Raw genomic sequence first — 15,978 nt, forward strand, 5'->3', positions numbered from 1 at the left:
CAAAGACTATTTTGTATTGTACACACCCACTTCCGCAGTCTGAAGTTGTCTCAGACCATTATCTTATCTCGTTCATAATACGTATTGATCATAATATTTCCACCTCGTCTCGCTACCGCGTAAAACGTACCTACACATCAGCTACTGCACAGAGCTTCATAAATAACCTTGCAGAAACATCAATTAGATTTGGATCACCGTCAGATCACACAGAACTTGATCAGGCGACTGAAAGCTTGGAGTCAACACTCCGCTACACGCTAGATAGAGTGGCTCCACTCAAAAGGAAAATAATTAGAGAAAAAAAATTAGCACCCTGGTATAACGATCAAACGCGAACCTTAAAACAGACAACTCGACAATTAGAACGTAAATGGCGTCAAACCAAACTGGTGATATTTCAAACAGCATGGAAGGAGAGCCTACTGAAATATAGGAAATCTCTTGGTGATGCTAGAAAAATCTATTTCTCCACCTTAATAAAAGACAACAAAAACAATTCTAGATTCCTTTTCAACACAGTAGCAAAATTAACTAGGAATAAAACCACTACAGAGAGAAACACTCAATCATTACATAGCAGTGAAGATTTCATGACATTTTTCAATGATAAGGTTGAAAATATTAGACATGAAATACAGGCCATTAAATTAAAACTGGACAGTACTGTAATAAACCCATTACATGACAATGTAGCAATATCAGATCAATGTTTAGAGTGTTTTGCTCCGCTTAGAGAGACCGAACTAGCTACATTAATCTCTTCAGCCAATTCATCAACTTGCATACTAGATCCCGTACCTACATGTTTGTTTAAACAGATTGGTCCAGTAGTAATTGAGCCACTTGATAATATAATCAATTCTTCCCTAAGCAGTGGATATGTACCTAAATCACTTAAATTAGCAGTTATTAAACCCTTGATTAAAAAACCTGATCTTGACCCGTCTCAATTGTCCAACTATAGACCAATATCAAATCTCCCCTTCATCTCTAAGATTTTAGAAAAGGTTGTAGCAAAGCAGTTATGCTCGTACTTAGATAGGAATAACATTCATGAAATGTATCAGTCAGGATTTAGACCTCATCATAGCACAGAGACAGCGTTAGTTAAAGTAGTAAATGACCTTCTACTGACTTACGATCAGGGTTGTGTCTCGCTGCTTGTGTTACTCGACCTTAGTGCAGCTTTTGATACTATAGATCACACTATTCTACTTGATAGGTTAGAAAATGTTGTTGGTATTAAGGGAACAGTCCTCTCCTGGCTCAGGTCTTATCTCACCGATCGTTATCAGTTCGTAGATGTAAATGGTGAATTCTCCATGCGTACTGAGGTTACTTTTGGAGTTCCACAGGGTTCTGTTTTAGGCCCACTGCTCTTTACTTTATATATGCTACCCCTAGGTCAAATTATTCGTAAACATGGAATTAGCTTCCACTGTTATGCTGATGATACACAGTTGTATGTTTCAGCGAAGCCAGAGGACAGACATAAGCTTAGTAAAGTTGAGGATTGTGTAAAGGACATTAGACATTGGATGTTAATTAACTTCCTTCTGCTTAATTCTGATAAAACAGAAATACTTTTATTAGGCCCACGTGTAGCTAGAAGTATTCTTTTTGATCACATGGTTACTCTGGATGGTCTTTCTGTTTCATCATGTGCAGCAGTTAAAGACCTTGGAGTGATTATTGACTCCAGCCTATCATTTGATGCTCATGTAGATAATATTACTAGGATAGCCTTCTTTCATCTCAGAAATATTTCTAAAATAAGAAACATATTGTCACTACATGATGCGGAAATACTAGTTCATGCATTCGTCACCTCTAGATTAGATTATTGTAATGCCATACTGTCTGGATGTTCCAGTAGGAATATAAATAAGCTCCAATTAGTCCAGAATGCAGCTGCTAGAGTCCTAACTAGAACTAGAAGATACGACCATATCACACCGATATTATCAATACTGCATTGGCTCCCAGTAAAATCTCGCATTAATTATAAAATACTCTTATTAACCTATAAAGCACTAAATGGTCTCGTGCCACAATATCTAAGCGACCTTTTGGTTTTATATGATCCGCCACGCCTACTTAGATCAAAAGATGCAGGCTATCTGACGGTACCTCGAATAGTGAAGGCTACAGCAGGGGGAAGAGCTTTCTCTTATAGGGCCCCACAGTTATGGAACAGTCTTCCTATTAGTGTTCGGGACTCAGACACAGTCTCAGTGTTTAAGTCTAAGCTTAAAACGTATTTGTTTACTCAAGCCTACCCTGATTAGATTCTGTTCTACTTTCTCCCTCTCTCCTTTCGCCGAGCCCCACACGAATTTATGGAGATACTAGAGATCCAGATCCTTTCTGCCTCTGGATGGAGCTCAAATCTTCTTTAATTCCAGACTGCTGGGACTACGGCTGCTCCTAACGCCATACAGACTTCATATAAATCCATAATGAACTTTTTCACAATATCTGTTGTTACCCAGATGAGGATGGGTTCCCTTCTGGGTCGGGTTCCTCTCAAGGTTTCTTCCTCTTAAAACATCTTAGGGAGTTTTTCCTTGCCACCGTCGCCACTCAGTGGCTTGCTCAGTTGGGATAAATTCACACCTTTAATATCTGTATACCGTGTTGATATTTCTGTAAAGCTGCTTTGAGACAATGTCTATTGTAAAAAGCGCTATACAAATAAAATTGAATTGAATTGAATTGAACTTGTGTCTCACATGTAATCACACGGGTATCACATGGAAATTTACATGGGATTCACACATTAAACCATGAAAGTGTTCCAAAAACACACGTTTCCCATGTGCAAAGGGCATGTTTCACGTGTTCCACATACTGCACGTGTCATTTTAACAAGTTTACACACATTAAATGTGATTATGAACATGTGACCACTTCTTACTTTTAAATGCGTTACACTGTATACACACATCATTAACATACAGACATATTCATGTGTTAAATCTCTAACAATACCTGTATAGTTCACTGTTTTGAGGAGGAAAATAAACATCTCAATGTACACTCATCTCTCCTTTTTGTATGTTGTGTACTGTATAGAAAGTGTGATCTAGCACTATTTGTTTATGGAGGCGGGAGTGCTTGTGTAGCCCCTGTTTTGTTGCCTCTGTGTATTACTGGTGTTACTGACTTTCCTCCTATTCTGTTCTGTGATGTTATATAAACTGCCTGAAGGCTGACTTTCTGGGCTTGTGGAGTCAGTGACTGTCCCACTACTGCCCTGGTTCTGCTGAGTGTAATCATCATCCACACTGTTTCCTACATTACTGTACACTCTGGATGTGAGTAGTTATATCATACACTTTCTGTCAAACTGTCAATCAAAGTAAAGTCGCAAATGCGAGTGAAATGGTCGCACTGTAGAGCCCTGAGTTTATCTGCAAAGGTTTTTCCTGTTCGGCGTGATAATGACTACAACCTCTGTAGTGCCATTTAGCCACCTGTTAATGTCATGATTTCCCCTTGCGCAAGCGAAGCTCGCAGCTTCTGGAAACTTGTTTCTGGATTTTGGAATTACAAAATGACGTCATCCGTGCGCTGCTCTATGGTGACTGGCTGTAAGTTTAGGAAATGCTTCCTTCGATCTGCAGCGGCGTTTTCCATCAGTGGAGGATGAACTTTAATCGTCAATATGGCAGTCGATCATGTTCATGTAATCGTGGGCCGTCAAAATCTTAACCGAGATCAATATTCGATTAACTGTGCAGCCCTAATCCACGCTGCTTCTTACATTACTGTACACGCTGCTTCCTCTCTGGTGCGTCTAGTACTACTGTGAAGAACCGTCTCACTCATGTGGATTTATTATATCTGTAAAATCAAAACAGAACAATAGTTTCAGCACTGTACCCTGTATCATTTCTCTTAGCCAGAAGCTATAGTATATCTGTATTTTATTATTAAAATCATATATCTCAATAGTTTAACTACATAAACACAAGAAATATGGCATAAAAGTAGAATAAACATGAAGGATGAGATTAGAAGTGCAGTGGTATTTCTGTGTAGAACAGAATCAGATCAGGTCAAAGTGCACTTCTATTACATCAGATCCTCAGAAAGCTATTAGCATGCAGTGACGAGTTACTGTTGGGTTTAATTCTGATCCTAAATACTGAAGGTATATTCTGTGTGCTTCTGTCAGTACGATTACCAACATGCTGCTGATTTCCATTTACATTACTCTTACACAACACTCTTACACTTACATTATATTCTACAGAAACTACACATTCTGTACTGTGTGTTAAGTTTACTGACCGTATCTGTCCTCCTGAACGCTTCAGTAACTCCTCGAGTTGTGTGACTGAATTTCCCAGTTTATTACGTCTCAGATCCAGATCTTTCAGATGTGAGGAGTTTAACTTCAGAGCTGCAGTCAGAGCAGCACAGCCTCTATCTGTTATTCTGCACTGATATAACCTGCAGAGAGAAAAGTTTTTAGTGTCTTTACCTCACAGGATTAAATAATGATGATGTAGGCATGTATGTAACAATGAGATGCAGAAATATAATAGTAAAGTACTTGTCTACATTGTTATTGTGTATTATAAAGATCTGTGTACGGTCTGTGAAAGACAACTCTAAAGTGTAATCCTGCATCATTATAAAGCTTCATTCAGTGTGTTTCATCACTGAGTTACTCACAGCAGTGTCTCCAGTTTACACTCGTGTTTCTTCAGTAGATCACAGAGCTTCTCCACTCCTGAGTCTCCTAGTTCACTCTCACTCAGATCCAGCTCTCTGATGTGTGATGGATTTGTACAGAGAGCTGAAACCAAATCAGTGCAGGATTTCTCATTTACACTCTTCCATAATCTGCAGAAAAGGAAACAGTGTTTATTCCAACATTAGAGAAAGAAAGGATATAGAAATGACTGAAGTAAGAACACTATATATTTTAGATCACTAAATATTTGAGATTATAAAAGGACAATAATTAAAATTTAATGACTGTGTTTATGTTCTAACTCTTAGAAGCGTAAAACAAAACATATAATGTAAGAAAATGAAACATGAAGCGTGGGACTTTTCTTATTCTATTTTCAGAGGAGGAAGTGCAGGTCTGATTAAGTTTAAATGTTTACAGTATTTTTGGTTAGTTGCTGTGTTTTTATTTGTAAGCTGTAAGTATGAAGGCTATGAGGCTGAAGTAAATATAAATAAAATGTAAAATAATTTGGGTAATATTAGACTAATCTAAATTGACGAGATGTTTTCCTTCCCAAAAAGAGTGATTAGTGTCTGTCAGGGATTAGTGCTGATGACGTGTCAGTCACTGCAGATCAGACATTATCACTTTAGTAGTGCAGAGACAATGTATGTCACTGTTAGAAGATTTGTTGTCTTGCGGTTTGTTTTCTGGTTTAAACTCCGATATAAAGCACCGAGAATGAAAAGAAACTCAGATCAGGAGTCGGGAAAAGCAGATTTAGTGTCTTTCTGTATTTTAATCTTTATTACTGATAATAAATCTAATCTAGAGAGCAAGTTAGACACGTTAGTTAGACATTACTAGCTAGGACTGGTAAGAGCTTTGCTCTGGTTAGTGCTTTTTATTATAAAGCTGTTTCATCACATCACTGAGTTACTCACCGCAGTGTCTCCAGTTTACACTCGTGTTTCTTCAGTAGATCACAGAGCTTCTCCACTCCTGAGTCTCCTAGTCTACACTCACTCAGATCCAGCTCTCTGATGTGTGATGGATTTGTACAGAGAGCTGAAACCAAATCAGTGCAGGATTTCCCATTTACACTCTTCCATAATCTGCAGAAAAGGAAACAGTGTTTATTCCAACATTAGAGAAAGAAAGGATATAGAAATGACTGAAGTAAGAACACGAACACATTTCTAAATCTCTGGTTTCTGTTCTTCTATCTTATATTCTTTCTTCTGGTTTTTACCAGACTCATAGGGCTGGGTGATAACTAAAATAATAATTATAACCATTAGGGGTTTAACAATATACAACATTTAAATACGATACGATTTCAATACAGAAAAAAGCACTGCCTGAATATGTGCCTTAGGCTTCCATTTTTAACTGATGAAAATATTTCATTTCAAAATTCAAAATGTCGAATAAAATAAAAAACTGTCGGACACAACGTCCGGTAAAAATATTAACAGGAAGCAGACGTTAGATAAAGTACACTCGCAACTGCAGACCTACATAAGATCTCTGTCTGCGCTAAATATCTGTTTTAAAGGTTCTCTCCATTTTTTGTTTTTTTTAGCGGACCCATTTCACACACACACGCGCACACACACGCGCACACACACACACACGCGCGCACACACACACACGCGCACACACACACACACACACACACACACACTCACAGCAGAGTAAAGCGTTATAGCCGAGCTGCGTTGTCGCTGCGTTGTAGGCAAGAAGATGGAGATTAAAGTAATAGAAGGTCGGAGTCTGTAATTTACACACGGCTCAGAAACCAAAATAAAACCCTTTTTGACACAGATTTGATGAGAACAAGGAGAAACTTTGCTGCAGATCGTCACTCGTAAATGTGGTGATGTGGTCAGAAGTACACGCTGCTCGACCTTGTGTAATAACATAAAAAGTCCATGTTACATTTCGCCCTGTGTTACGTCGTTCCCCGCTCTCCCCTACAATAATCACACCTTAATGCTGGTGTTTACGTGATCAGTTCACACTCTTAGACACGTAAAAACACAACATTAAATATAATGTAAGAAAATGAAACATGCTTAAGCTGTTACTGGTGTGACGCACAAGGGGGCGTGTCTGAAGCACAAGGTGGCGTGTCTGAAGCACAAGGGGGCGTGTCTGAAGCACAAGGGGGCGTGTCTGAATCATGGGATTTTCTTATTCTGATGTTATTTAGTCGTTCTGTCAGAGTCACGCAGCTCTCTGTAGCACTACATGTGTTTCTGAGTCCTGCATTCTCCACTACTGAATATGAACTTCACAATCACTGCACTGACTTCTCTCTGTCTCTCTGTGTGTGTGTGTGTGTGTGTGTGTGTGTGTGTGTGTGTGTGTGTGTGTGTGTGTGTGTGTGTCTCTGTGTGTGTGCGTGTGTGTACGTGTATGTGTGTGTGTTTGTTCGTGTCTGTGTATGTGTGTGTGTGTCTGTGTGTCTCTGTGTGTGTGTCTCTGTCTGCGTGTCTGTGTCTGTGTGTGTGTGTGTGTGTGTGTGTGTGTGTGTGAGATATTAACTCCAGTGTATTTTACACATATTTGACAGGATGAAGTGCAGGTCTGATTAAGTTTAAATGTTTACAGTATTTTTGGTTAGTTGCTGTGATTTTATTTGTAAGATGTAAGTATGAAGGCTATGAGGCTGAAGTAAATATAAATAAAATGTAAAAATAATTTGGGTAATATTAGACTAATCTAAATTGACGAGATGTTTTCCTTCCCAAAAAGAGTGATTAGTGTCTGTCAGGGATTAGTGCTGATGACGTGTCAGTCACTGCAGATCAGACATTATGACTTTAGTAGTGCAGAGACAATGTACATCACTGTTAGAAGATTTGTTGTCTTGCGGTTTGTTTTCTGGTTTAAACTCCGATATAAAGCACCGAGAATGAAAAGAAACTCAGATCAGGAGTCGGGAAAAGCAGATTTAGTGTCTTTCTGTATTTTAATCTTTATTACTGATAATAAATCTAATCTAGAGAGCAAGTTAGACACGTTAGTTAGACATTACTAGCTAGGACTGGTAAGAGCTTTGTTCTGGTTAGTGCTTTTTATTATAAAGCTGTTTCATCACATCACTGAGTTACTCACCGCAGTGTCTCCAGTTTACACTCGTGTTTCTTCAGTAGATCACAGAGCTTCTCCACTCCTGAGTCTCCTAGTTTACACCAACTCAGATCCAGCTCTCTGATGTGTGATGGATTTGTACAGAGAGCTGAAACCAAATCAGTGCAGGATTTCTCATTTACACTCCTCCACAATCTGCAGAAAAGGAAACAGTGTTTATTCCAACATTAGAGAAAGAAAGGATATAGAAATGACTGAAGTAAGAACACGAACACATTTCTAAATCTCTGGTTTCTGTTCTTCTATCTTATATTCTTTCTTCTGGTTTTTACCAGACTCATAGGGCTGGGTGATAACTAAAATAATAATTATAACCATTAGGGGTTTAACAATATACAACATTTAAATACGATACGATTTCAATACAGAAAAAAGCACTGTCTGAATATGTGCCTTAGGCTTCCATTTTTAATTGATGAAAATATTTCATTTCAAAATTCAAAATGTCGGATAAAATAAAAAACTGTCGGACACAACGTCCGGTAAAAATATTAACACGAAGCAGACGTTAGATAAAGTACACTCGCAACTGCAGACCTACATAAGATCTCTGTCTGCGCTAAATATCTGTTTTAAACTTTCTCTCCATTTTTTGTTTTTTTAGCGGACCCATTTCACACAGACACACACACACACACACACACACACACACACACACACACACACACACACACACACACACACAAACACACACACTTACAACCAAGTAAAGCGTTACAGCCGAGCTGCGTTGTCGCTGCGTTGTAGGCAAGAAGATGGAGATTTTTAGTAATATAAGGTCGGAGTCTGTAATTTACACACGGCTCAGAAACCAAAATAAAACCCTTTTTGACACAGATTTGATGAGAACAAGGAGAAACTTTGCTGCAGATCGTCACTCGTAAATGTGGTGATGTGGTCAGAAGTACACGCTGCTCGACCTTGTGTAATAACATAAAAAGTCCATGTTACATTTTGCCCTGCGTTACGTCGTTCCCCGCTCTCCCCTACAATAATCACACCTTAATGCTGGTGTTTACGTGATCAGTTCACACTCTTAGACACGTAAAAACACAACATTAAATATAATGTAAGAAAATGAAACATGCTTAAGCTGTTACTGGTGTGACTCACAAGGGGGCGTGTCTGAAGCACAAGGGGCGTGTCGGAAGCACAAGGGGGCGTGTCTGAATCATGGGATTTTCTTATTCTGATGTTATTTAGTCGTTCTGTCAGAGTCACGCAGCTCTCTGTAGCACTACATGTGTTTCTGAGTCCTGCATTCTCCACTACTGAATATGAACTTCACAATCACTGCACTGATTTCTCTCTGTCTGTCTGTGTGTGTGTGTGTGTGTGTGTGTGTGTGTGTGTGTGTGTGTGTGTGTGTGTGAGAGAGAGTGTGTGTGAGAGAGATTGTGTGAGAGTGTGTGTGTGTGAGAGTGTGTGTGTGTGTGTGTGTGTGTGTGTGTGTGTGTGTGTGTGTGTGAGAGAGAGTGTGAGATATTAACTCCAGTGTATTTGACACGTATTTGAGAGAATTTTCCAGCTTCTATGTGCAGATGAATGTAGGATCTAGTGCGCTGGTGTATTTTCTTCTGGAAAAACATCACACTCAGGAGAAATGTTTTTATATCCCAGTACCGTCTCCTGATTCCAGATAAAGAGAAAGTTACTTACTCAGAGGAGGAAGTGCAGGTCTGAAGTTTAAATGTTTACAGTATTTTTGGTCAGTTGCTGTGTTTTTATTTGTAAGATGTAAGTATGAAGGCTATGAGGCTGAAGTAAATGTAAATAAAATGTAAAAATAATTTGGGTAATATTAGACTAATCTAAATTGACGAGATGTTTTCCTTCCCAAAAAGAGTGATTAGTGTCTGTCAGGGATTAGTGCTGATGACGTGTCAGTCACTGCAGATCAGACATTATCACTTTAGTAGTGCAGAGACAATGTATGTCACTGTTAGAAGATTTGTTGTCTTGCGGTTTGTTTTCTGGTTTAAACTCCGATATAAAGCACCGAGAATGAAAAGAAACTCAGATCAGGAGTCGGGAAAAGCAGATTTAGTGTCTTTCTGTATTTTAATCTTTATTACTGATAATAAATCTAATCTAGAGAGCAAGTTAGACACGTTAGTTAGACATTACTAGCTAGGACTGGTAAGAGCTTTGTTCTGGTTAGTGCTTTTTATTATAAAGCTGTTTCATCACATCACTGAGTTACTCACCGCAGTGTCTCCAGTTTACACTCGTGTTTCTTCAGTAGATCACAGAGCTTCTCCACTCCTGAGTCTCCTAGTCTACACTCACTCAGATCCAGCTCTCTGATGTGTGATGGATTTGTACAGAGAGCTGAAGCCAAATCAGTGCAGGATTTCTCATTTACACTCCTCCATAATCTGCAGAAAAGGAAACAGTGTTTATTCCAACATTAGAGAAAGAAAGGATATAGAAATGACTGAAGTAAGAACACGAACACATTTCTAAATCTCTGGTTTCTGTTCTTCTATCTTATATTCTTTCTTCTGGTTTTTACCAGACTCATAGGGCTGGGTGATAACTAAAATAATAATTATAACCATTAGGGGTTTAACAATATACAACATTTAAATACGATACCATTTCAATACAGAAAAAAGCACTGCCTGAATATGTGCCTTAGGCTTCCATTTTTAATTGATGAAAATATTTCATTTCAAAATTCAAAATGTCGGATAAAATAAAAAACTGTCGGACACAACGTCCGGTAAAAATATTAACAGGAAGCAGACGTTAGATAAAGTACACTCGCAACTGCAGACCTACATAAGATCTCTGTCTGCGCTAAATACCTGTTTTAAACTTTCTCTCCATTTTTTGTTTTTTTTAGCGGACCCATTTCACACACACACACACGCACACATTTACAGCCAAGTAAAGCGTTACAGCCGAGCTGCGTTGTTGCTGCGTTGTAGGCAAGAAGATGGAGATTAAAGTAATATAAGGTCGGAGTCTGTAATTTACACACGGCTCAGAAACCAAAATAAAACCCTTTTTGACACAGATTTGATGAGAACAAGGAGAAACTTTGCTGCAGATCGTCACTCGTAAATGTGGTGATGTGGTCAGAAGTACACGCTGCTTGACCTTGTGTAATAACATAAAAAGTCCATGTTACATTTCGCCCTGCGTTACGCCGTTCCCCGCTCTCCCCTACAATAATCACACCTTAATGCTGGTGTTTACGTGATCAGTTCACACTCTTAGACACGTAAAAACACAACATTAAATATAATGTAAGAAAATGAAACATGGGTAAGCTGTTACTGGCGTGACGCACAAGGGGGCGTGTCTGAAGCACAAGGGGCGTGTCTGAAGCACAAGGGGGCGTGTCTGAAGCACAAGGGGGCGTGTCTGAATCATGGGATTTTCTTATTCTGATGTTATTTAGTCGTTCTGTCATTTAGTCCTGCATTCTCCACTACTGAATATGAACTTCACAATCACTGCACTGATTTCTCTCTGTCTCTGTGTGTGTGTGTGTGTGTGTATGTGTCTCTGTGTGTGTGTTTGTGCGTGTCTGTGTATGTGTGTGTGTGTGTGTGTGTGTGTGTGTGTGTGTGTGTGTGTGTGAGATATTAACTCCAGTGTATTTTACACGTATTTGACAGGAAGAAGTGCTGGTCTGAAGTTTAAATGTTTACAGTATTTTTGGTCAGTTGCTGTGTTTTTATTTGTAAGATGTAAGTATGAAGGCTATGAGGCTGAAGTAAATGTAAATAAAATGTAAAAATAATTTGGGTAATATTAGACTAATCTAAATTGACGAGATGTTTTCCTTCCCAAAAAGAGTGATTAGTGTCTGTCAGGGATTAGTGCTGATGACGTGTCAGTCACTGCAGATCAGACATTATCACTTTAGTAGTGCAGAGACAATGTATGTCACTGTTAGAAGATTTGTTGTCTTGCGGTTTGTTTTCTGGTTTAAACTCCGATATAAAGCACCGAGAATGAAAAGAAACTCAGTTCAGGAGTCGGGAAAAGCAGATTTAGTGTCTTTCTATATTTTAATCTTTATTACTGATAATAAATCTAATCTAGAGAGCAAGTTAGACACGTTAGTTAGACATTACTAGCTAGGACTGGTAAGAGCTTTGTTCTGGTTAGTGCTTTTTATTATAAAGCTGTTTCATCACATCACTGAGTTACTCACCGCAGTTTCTCCAGTTTACACTCGTGTTTCTTCAGTAGATCACAGAGCTTCTCCACTCCTGAGTCTCCTAGTTTACACCAACTCAGATCCAGCTCTCTGATGTGTGATGGATTTGTACAGAGAGCTGAAACCAAATCAGTGCAGGATTTCTCATTTACACTCTTCCATAATCTGCATAGGGAGAGAAGAAAAGATAACTAGTGCCTTATTAAAAATGAAATCTACATGTATAATGTGTGTTCTGTGGGGTTCAAGTCTGAGTTAGTCATTATGGGTTATTGGGTTATTAGTAATCCATTTAGAATGAAATCTATAATTCAATAAAATGTAGATATTTCCTTAATACTTTCTGAACCCACTGTGTATACCTAATACACGGTAGTTTTAGAATAATATTTATAATCATTTAAATATATTAATACATATTCAGAAAGTCTTTCTAAATGAATTATAAATGACTGAAGAATATTAAACTGCTAAAAGATTATTAGTGTTATAATTAACACTGGGCGGGGGGGCGGGGGGGCGGGGAGAAACACTGACATGGCCGATCCGGACGGAAATAAAGTCACAGAGGAGCTCCTGTAAAAGAGGAAATTACCCCAGGACCTCATGTACATCTAATCCCATCCAAATAGGGCTATACTTACATCCTACCCTACTCCAAGGCCCCGCCCACACATCCAGTATATAGATGTTTTAGAAAATGTATTTTTTCTCTGCACATTGGTCTCCCGTCCACAAAAAAAGGTTCTTCCAAGAAACGTATTTGAAAATGGAGAAAGAAAAACTATGTTAACTCTCATCTTCAGTGAGTAGTTTATGGAGCGAGTGAAAGTGAAGTGTGATCATGTGATCCTGCTGAGAGTGCACAGACAGAACGACACTCGCACATGGACGCTTCAATTCACAGCAGCTCACACTCTCTTAATAATCATATTGCTAATAATGTTTCACACGCTGAGGTTGGCCATTGTGCTCTCTGTTAATGACACACTCCACACACCAGCTAATTACAATAATGCATGGAAATACAGATCTATATGTTTATAGTTGCTCCTTACCTAAGTTTCTGCAGTCTGTAATGTGGATCCTGCAGCAGAGCCGAGAGATGCTTCACTTTGACGTGTTTAGGTGTCTTGTATCTCAGATCCAGCTCCGTGTGCAGTAAGGGGTTTCTTCTGAAAATGTCAGTAAGACACTTGTAGGCTTCCTCTGCATCAGCACTTTTCAACAACCTGTAGAGAAAAATGATATCAGCAGGTTAATAACTGTGTAATGAGAGCAATAAGGAACTGATTGTTATGTGCTTTAGCTGTGCTTCAGTTTGTGTTTTCAGTGTGTATCCTTATCCAGCTATATCTGTTACACAATCAGTGCACACTAATCCTCATTTCTTAATAAAATATTCATTATCAGTCTTTACTGTTACTGTTTATAACTGTTCAAGCACAAAACTCTATCCAGCGCTGTTTCCTGGATAATCAGCAAACCCACTTAACATTACAGTGTGATATAGTGACATCAAATCATTCAAATTAAATCATTCAGCAGAATTAATCATTTTCTAATGCTAAATGCTAAAGTGATAGAAATATAGCTGTTTATGGATATCTAGATCTTTTTTCTCACCTCAGTGTCTCCAGTGTACAGTGTGGATCCTGTAGTACGTCAGTGAGCAGCTTCACTCCTGATGCTCCAGGGTCGTTCCCTCTGAGATCCAGCTCTATCAGGTGTGATGATTTCAGAGCTTCAGCCAGAGCAGCGTATCCTTCCTCTGTTATACTGCAGTCTGAAAGTCTAAGAGGACAAATATCTGTTATTATTTCATCTTAAAGCTTTGAATATAACATTTTCTATCTGTTAAGATTTAGTTTAAGATGAATTTCTGAATTCCCCTACCAAGAAAAATGAATGTCTTTATATTGAGCCTTTAAAGTGATCCTCTATTTTTATTTGACTGAGAAAGACTGTAAAATAACCAAAGTGCTATTGATGTACTCCACTACGCCAAACATTTGTTTTTTAACTTAGTGTCACCTCGCACCTACTTTATTTCTTCAATTTCTTCATTTGAGGTAAAGTAGCTCGCTCTTTATCTTGAATCAAGAGAGGCTATAGGGGCATTAAAAAAGCTACTCCAAAACACGGTACAAACAAATACACTAACATTATATTAACTCTCTCTCTCTCTCTCTCTCTCTCTCTCTCTCTCTCATATGATAATTATTCAGTCTGCTCTGATACTGCTCTGTGTGCTCGTGTCGTTCTCTCTATTAAACACCAATTATGGTGAGTAAGATAAGAAACCACAATATTCTGGAACGTTGATCTCAGTGTACAGTCAGAGTTCAATACTGTCAGTGTATTAGATGTTTGTGTAGTAATTAGACGTTACCTCACAGTCTCCAGTTTACAGTCTTTATTCTTCAGTTCTGCAGAGAGCAGCTTCACTCCTGAATCCTGAATCCTGTTCTTACTCAGATTCAGCTCCCTCAGGGTGGAGGATTCTGATCTGAGAGCTGTGAGCAGAGCTGAACATCCTTTCTCTGTCAGATTACACTCACTGAGCCTGAAAGCACAATTAATCACACTTAACTGTGGGTTTTTCTTTAGCAGTTCTGTAGCAGAGGGAGGTCTTTTCTCCTCAAACTACTCATCACTACTGAAAAAGACATGGACACTAGATGAATGATTGATAACCTAAAGACAAACCATTCAGCACAGATTTATACATCATTCAATTCCTTACTGAAGTTTTTCAGGTCTGCAGTGTGGATCCTTCAGTAAAGCAGAGAGTTGCTCTACTCCTGAGTCTCCTTCTATTTTCCCACTCAGATCCAGATCCGTCTGCAGTATCGGGTTTATACCCAGAACTTCACTCAGATGATCACAAGCTTTCTGTGCATCAGGACTTTTCAGCAACCTGTAGAGAGAGAAAGAACAGAGAAATGCTCACACTAATTATATTTACACCAATTCAGTGGTACTTTTCAGTAATTGTTTGGTCCATGGTGGAAAACTAAACAGTAAAACTTTACTAATTACTCAGAATTAAGGCTGTATTTTACATGTACTGGGGGAAAGCGCTCACCTCAGTGTCAGTTTACATTCTGTATCATTCATCAAACTCCTAATCTCCGTCATTCCTGAGTCTCCAGGGTCGTTCCCTCTGAGGTCCAGGTTTATCAGCTGTGATGAGCGGTTTGACTTCAGAGCTTTAGCCAGAGCAGTGTATCCTTTCTCTGTTATATTACAGTCTGAAAGTCTGGAGAAGGAGAATAAAGTTCATCATTCTCGGGTGGGTTTTGGGAAATGTTCATAATGCTTTGTTAACTTGTTCATGAGAATGCGCTTTCATTTATTTTCCAGAAACCCTTCATAACTAATGAAGTACATAAACTTGTTTGTAAATGACATACACCTAACAAGTTTTATTCACGTAGAATTTATCTGGAGCTTGCACGCAGTTCTACCTCAAAAATACAACGGTCAGTAATTTCAGTACAAATAAATACTCACCGATTCTGAATTAAGTACATGCCCTTCAGTTGTCTTAATTTACTTGCAAACAATCTGTGTTCCTAAAGACATTTTCCGGTGGCAGGTGATAAATTGTTCTCTATTCATTGACTCCACCCAGGATTGTTATATTGGATATATTACTATATATTATTAATTTAATAATATCAGTTCACCTCAGTGTCTCCAGTGTACAGTGTGGATCCTGTAGTACATCAGTGAGCAGCTTCACTCCTGATGCTCCAGGGTCGTTCCCTCTGAGATCCAGCTCTATCAGGTGTGATGATTTCAGAGCTTCAGCCAGAGCAGCGTATCCTTCCTCTGTTATACTGCAGTCTGAAAGTCTAAGAGGATAAAAGTACAAATAATTGTCTTGATTTTTTTATGTACAAAAGCTCTCTCATTCTGGGCAAAAAATAAATGTGAGTAAATAAAA

General features: G+C 38.7%; 1 protein-coding gene across 22 annotated transcripts in view; it reads right to left on the bottom strand.

Moving 5' to 3' along the window:
• Nucleotides 1–3,128: 3,128 nt before the first annotated feature.
• LOC108264472 (protein NLRC5) overlaps nt 3,129–15,978 on the bottom strand; it is a 94,340-nt gene continuing 81,490 nt past the window's right edge. For 17 of the 22 annotated variants that reach the window (XM_053678267.1, XM_053678281.1, XM_053678285.1 and 14 more), the window contains 13 exons: nt 15,719–15,886; nt 15,115–15,288; nt 14,773–14,946; nt 14,419–14,592; nt 13,653–13,820; nt 13,085–13,258; nt 12,021–12,191; nt 10,057–10,227; nt 7,814–7,984; nt 5,635–5,805; nt 4,687–4,857; nt 4,300–4,461; nt 3,129–3,849 (listed from right to left, as the gene is read on the bottom strand). In XM_053678267.1, coding sequence (XP_053534242.1) covers nt 3,831–3,849; nt 4,300–4,461; nt 4,687–4,857; nt 5,635–5,805; nt 7,814–7,984; nt 10,057–10,227; nt 12,021–12,191; nt 13,085–13,258; nt 13,653–13,820; nt 14,419–14,592; nt 14,773–14,946; nt 15,115–15,288; nt 15,719–15,886 — 2,068 coding nt within the window. In that variant the 3' untranslated portion in view covers nt 3,129–3,830. The remainder of the gene's footprint in view (nt 3,850–4,299; nt 4,462–4,686; nt 4,858–5,634; nt 5,806–7,813; nt 7,985–10,056; nt 10,228–12,020; nt 12,192–13,084; nt 13,259–13,652; nt 13,821–14,418; nt 14,593–14,772; nt 14,947–15,114; nt 15,289–15,718; nt 15,887–15,978) is intronic. The other 5 variants (XM_053678270.1, XM_053678269.1, XM_053678271.1 and 2 more) reach the window with 5 other exon arrangements.

This window comes from Ictalurus punctatus, chromosome 4 (genome assembly GCF_001660625.3).
Source record: "Ictalurus punctatus breed USDA103 chromosome 4, Coco_2.0, whole genome shotgun sequence".
In the NCBI taxonomy this organism is placed as follows: Eukaryota; Metazoa; Chordata; class Actinopteri; order Siluriformes; family Ictaluridae; genus Ictalurus; species Ictalurus punctatus.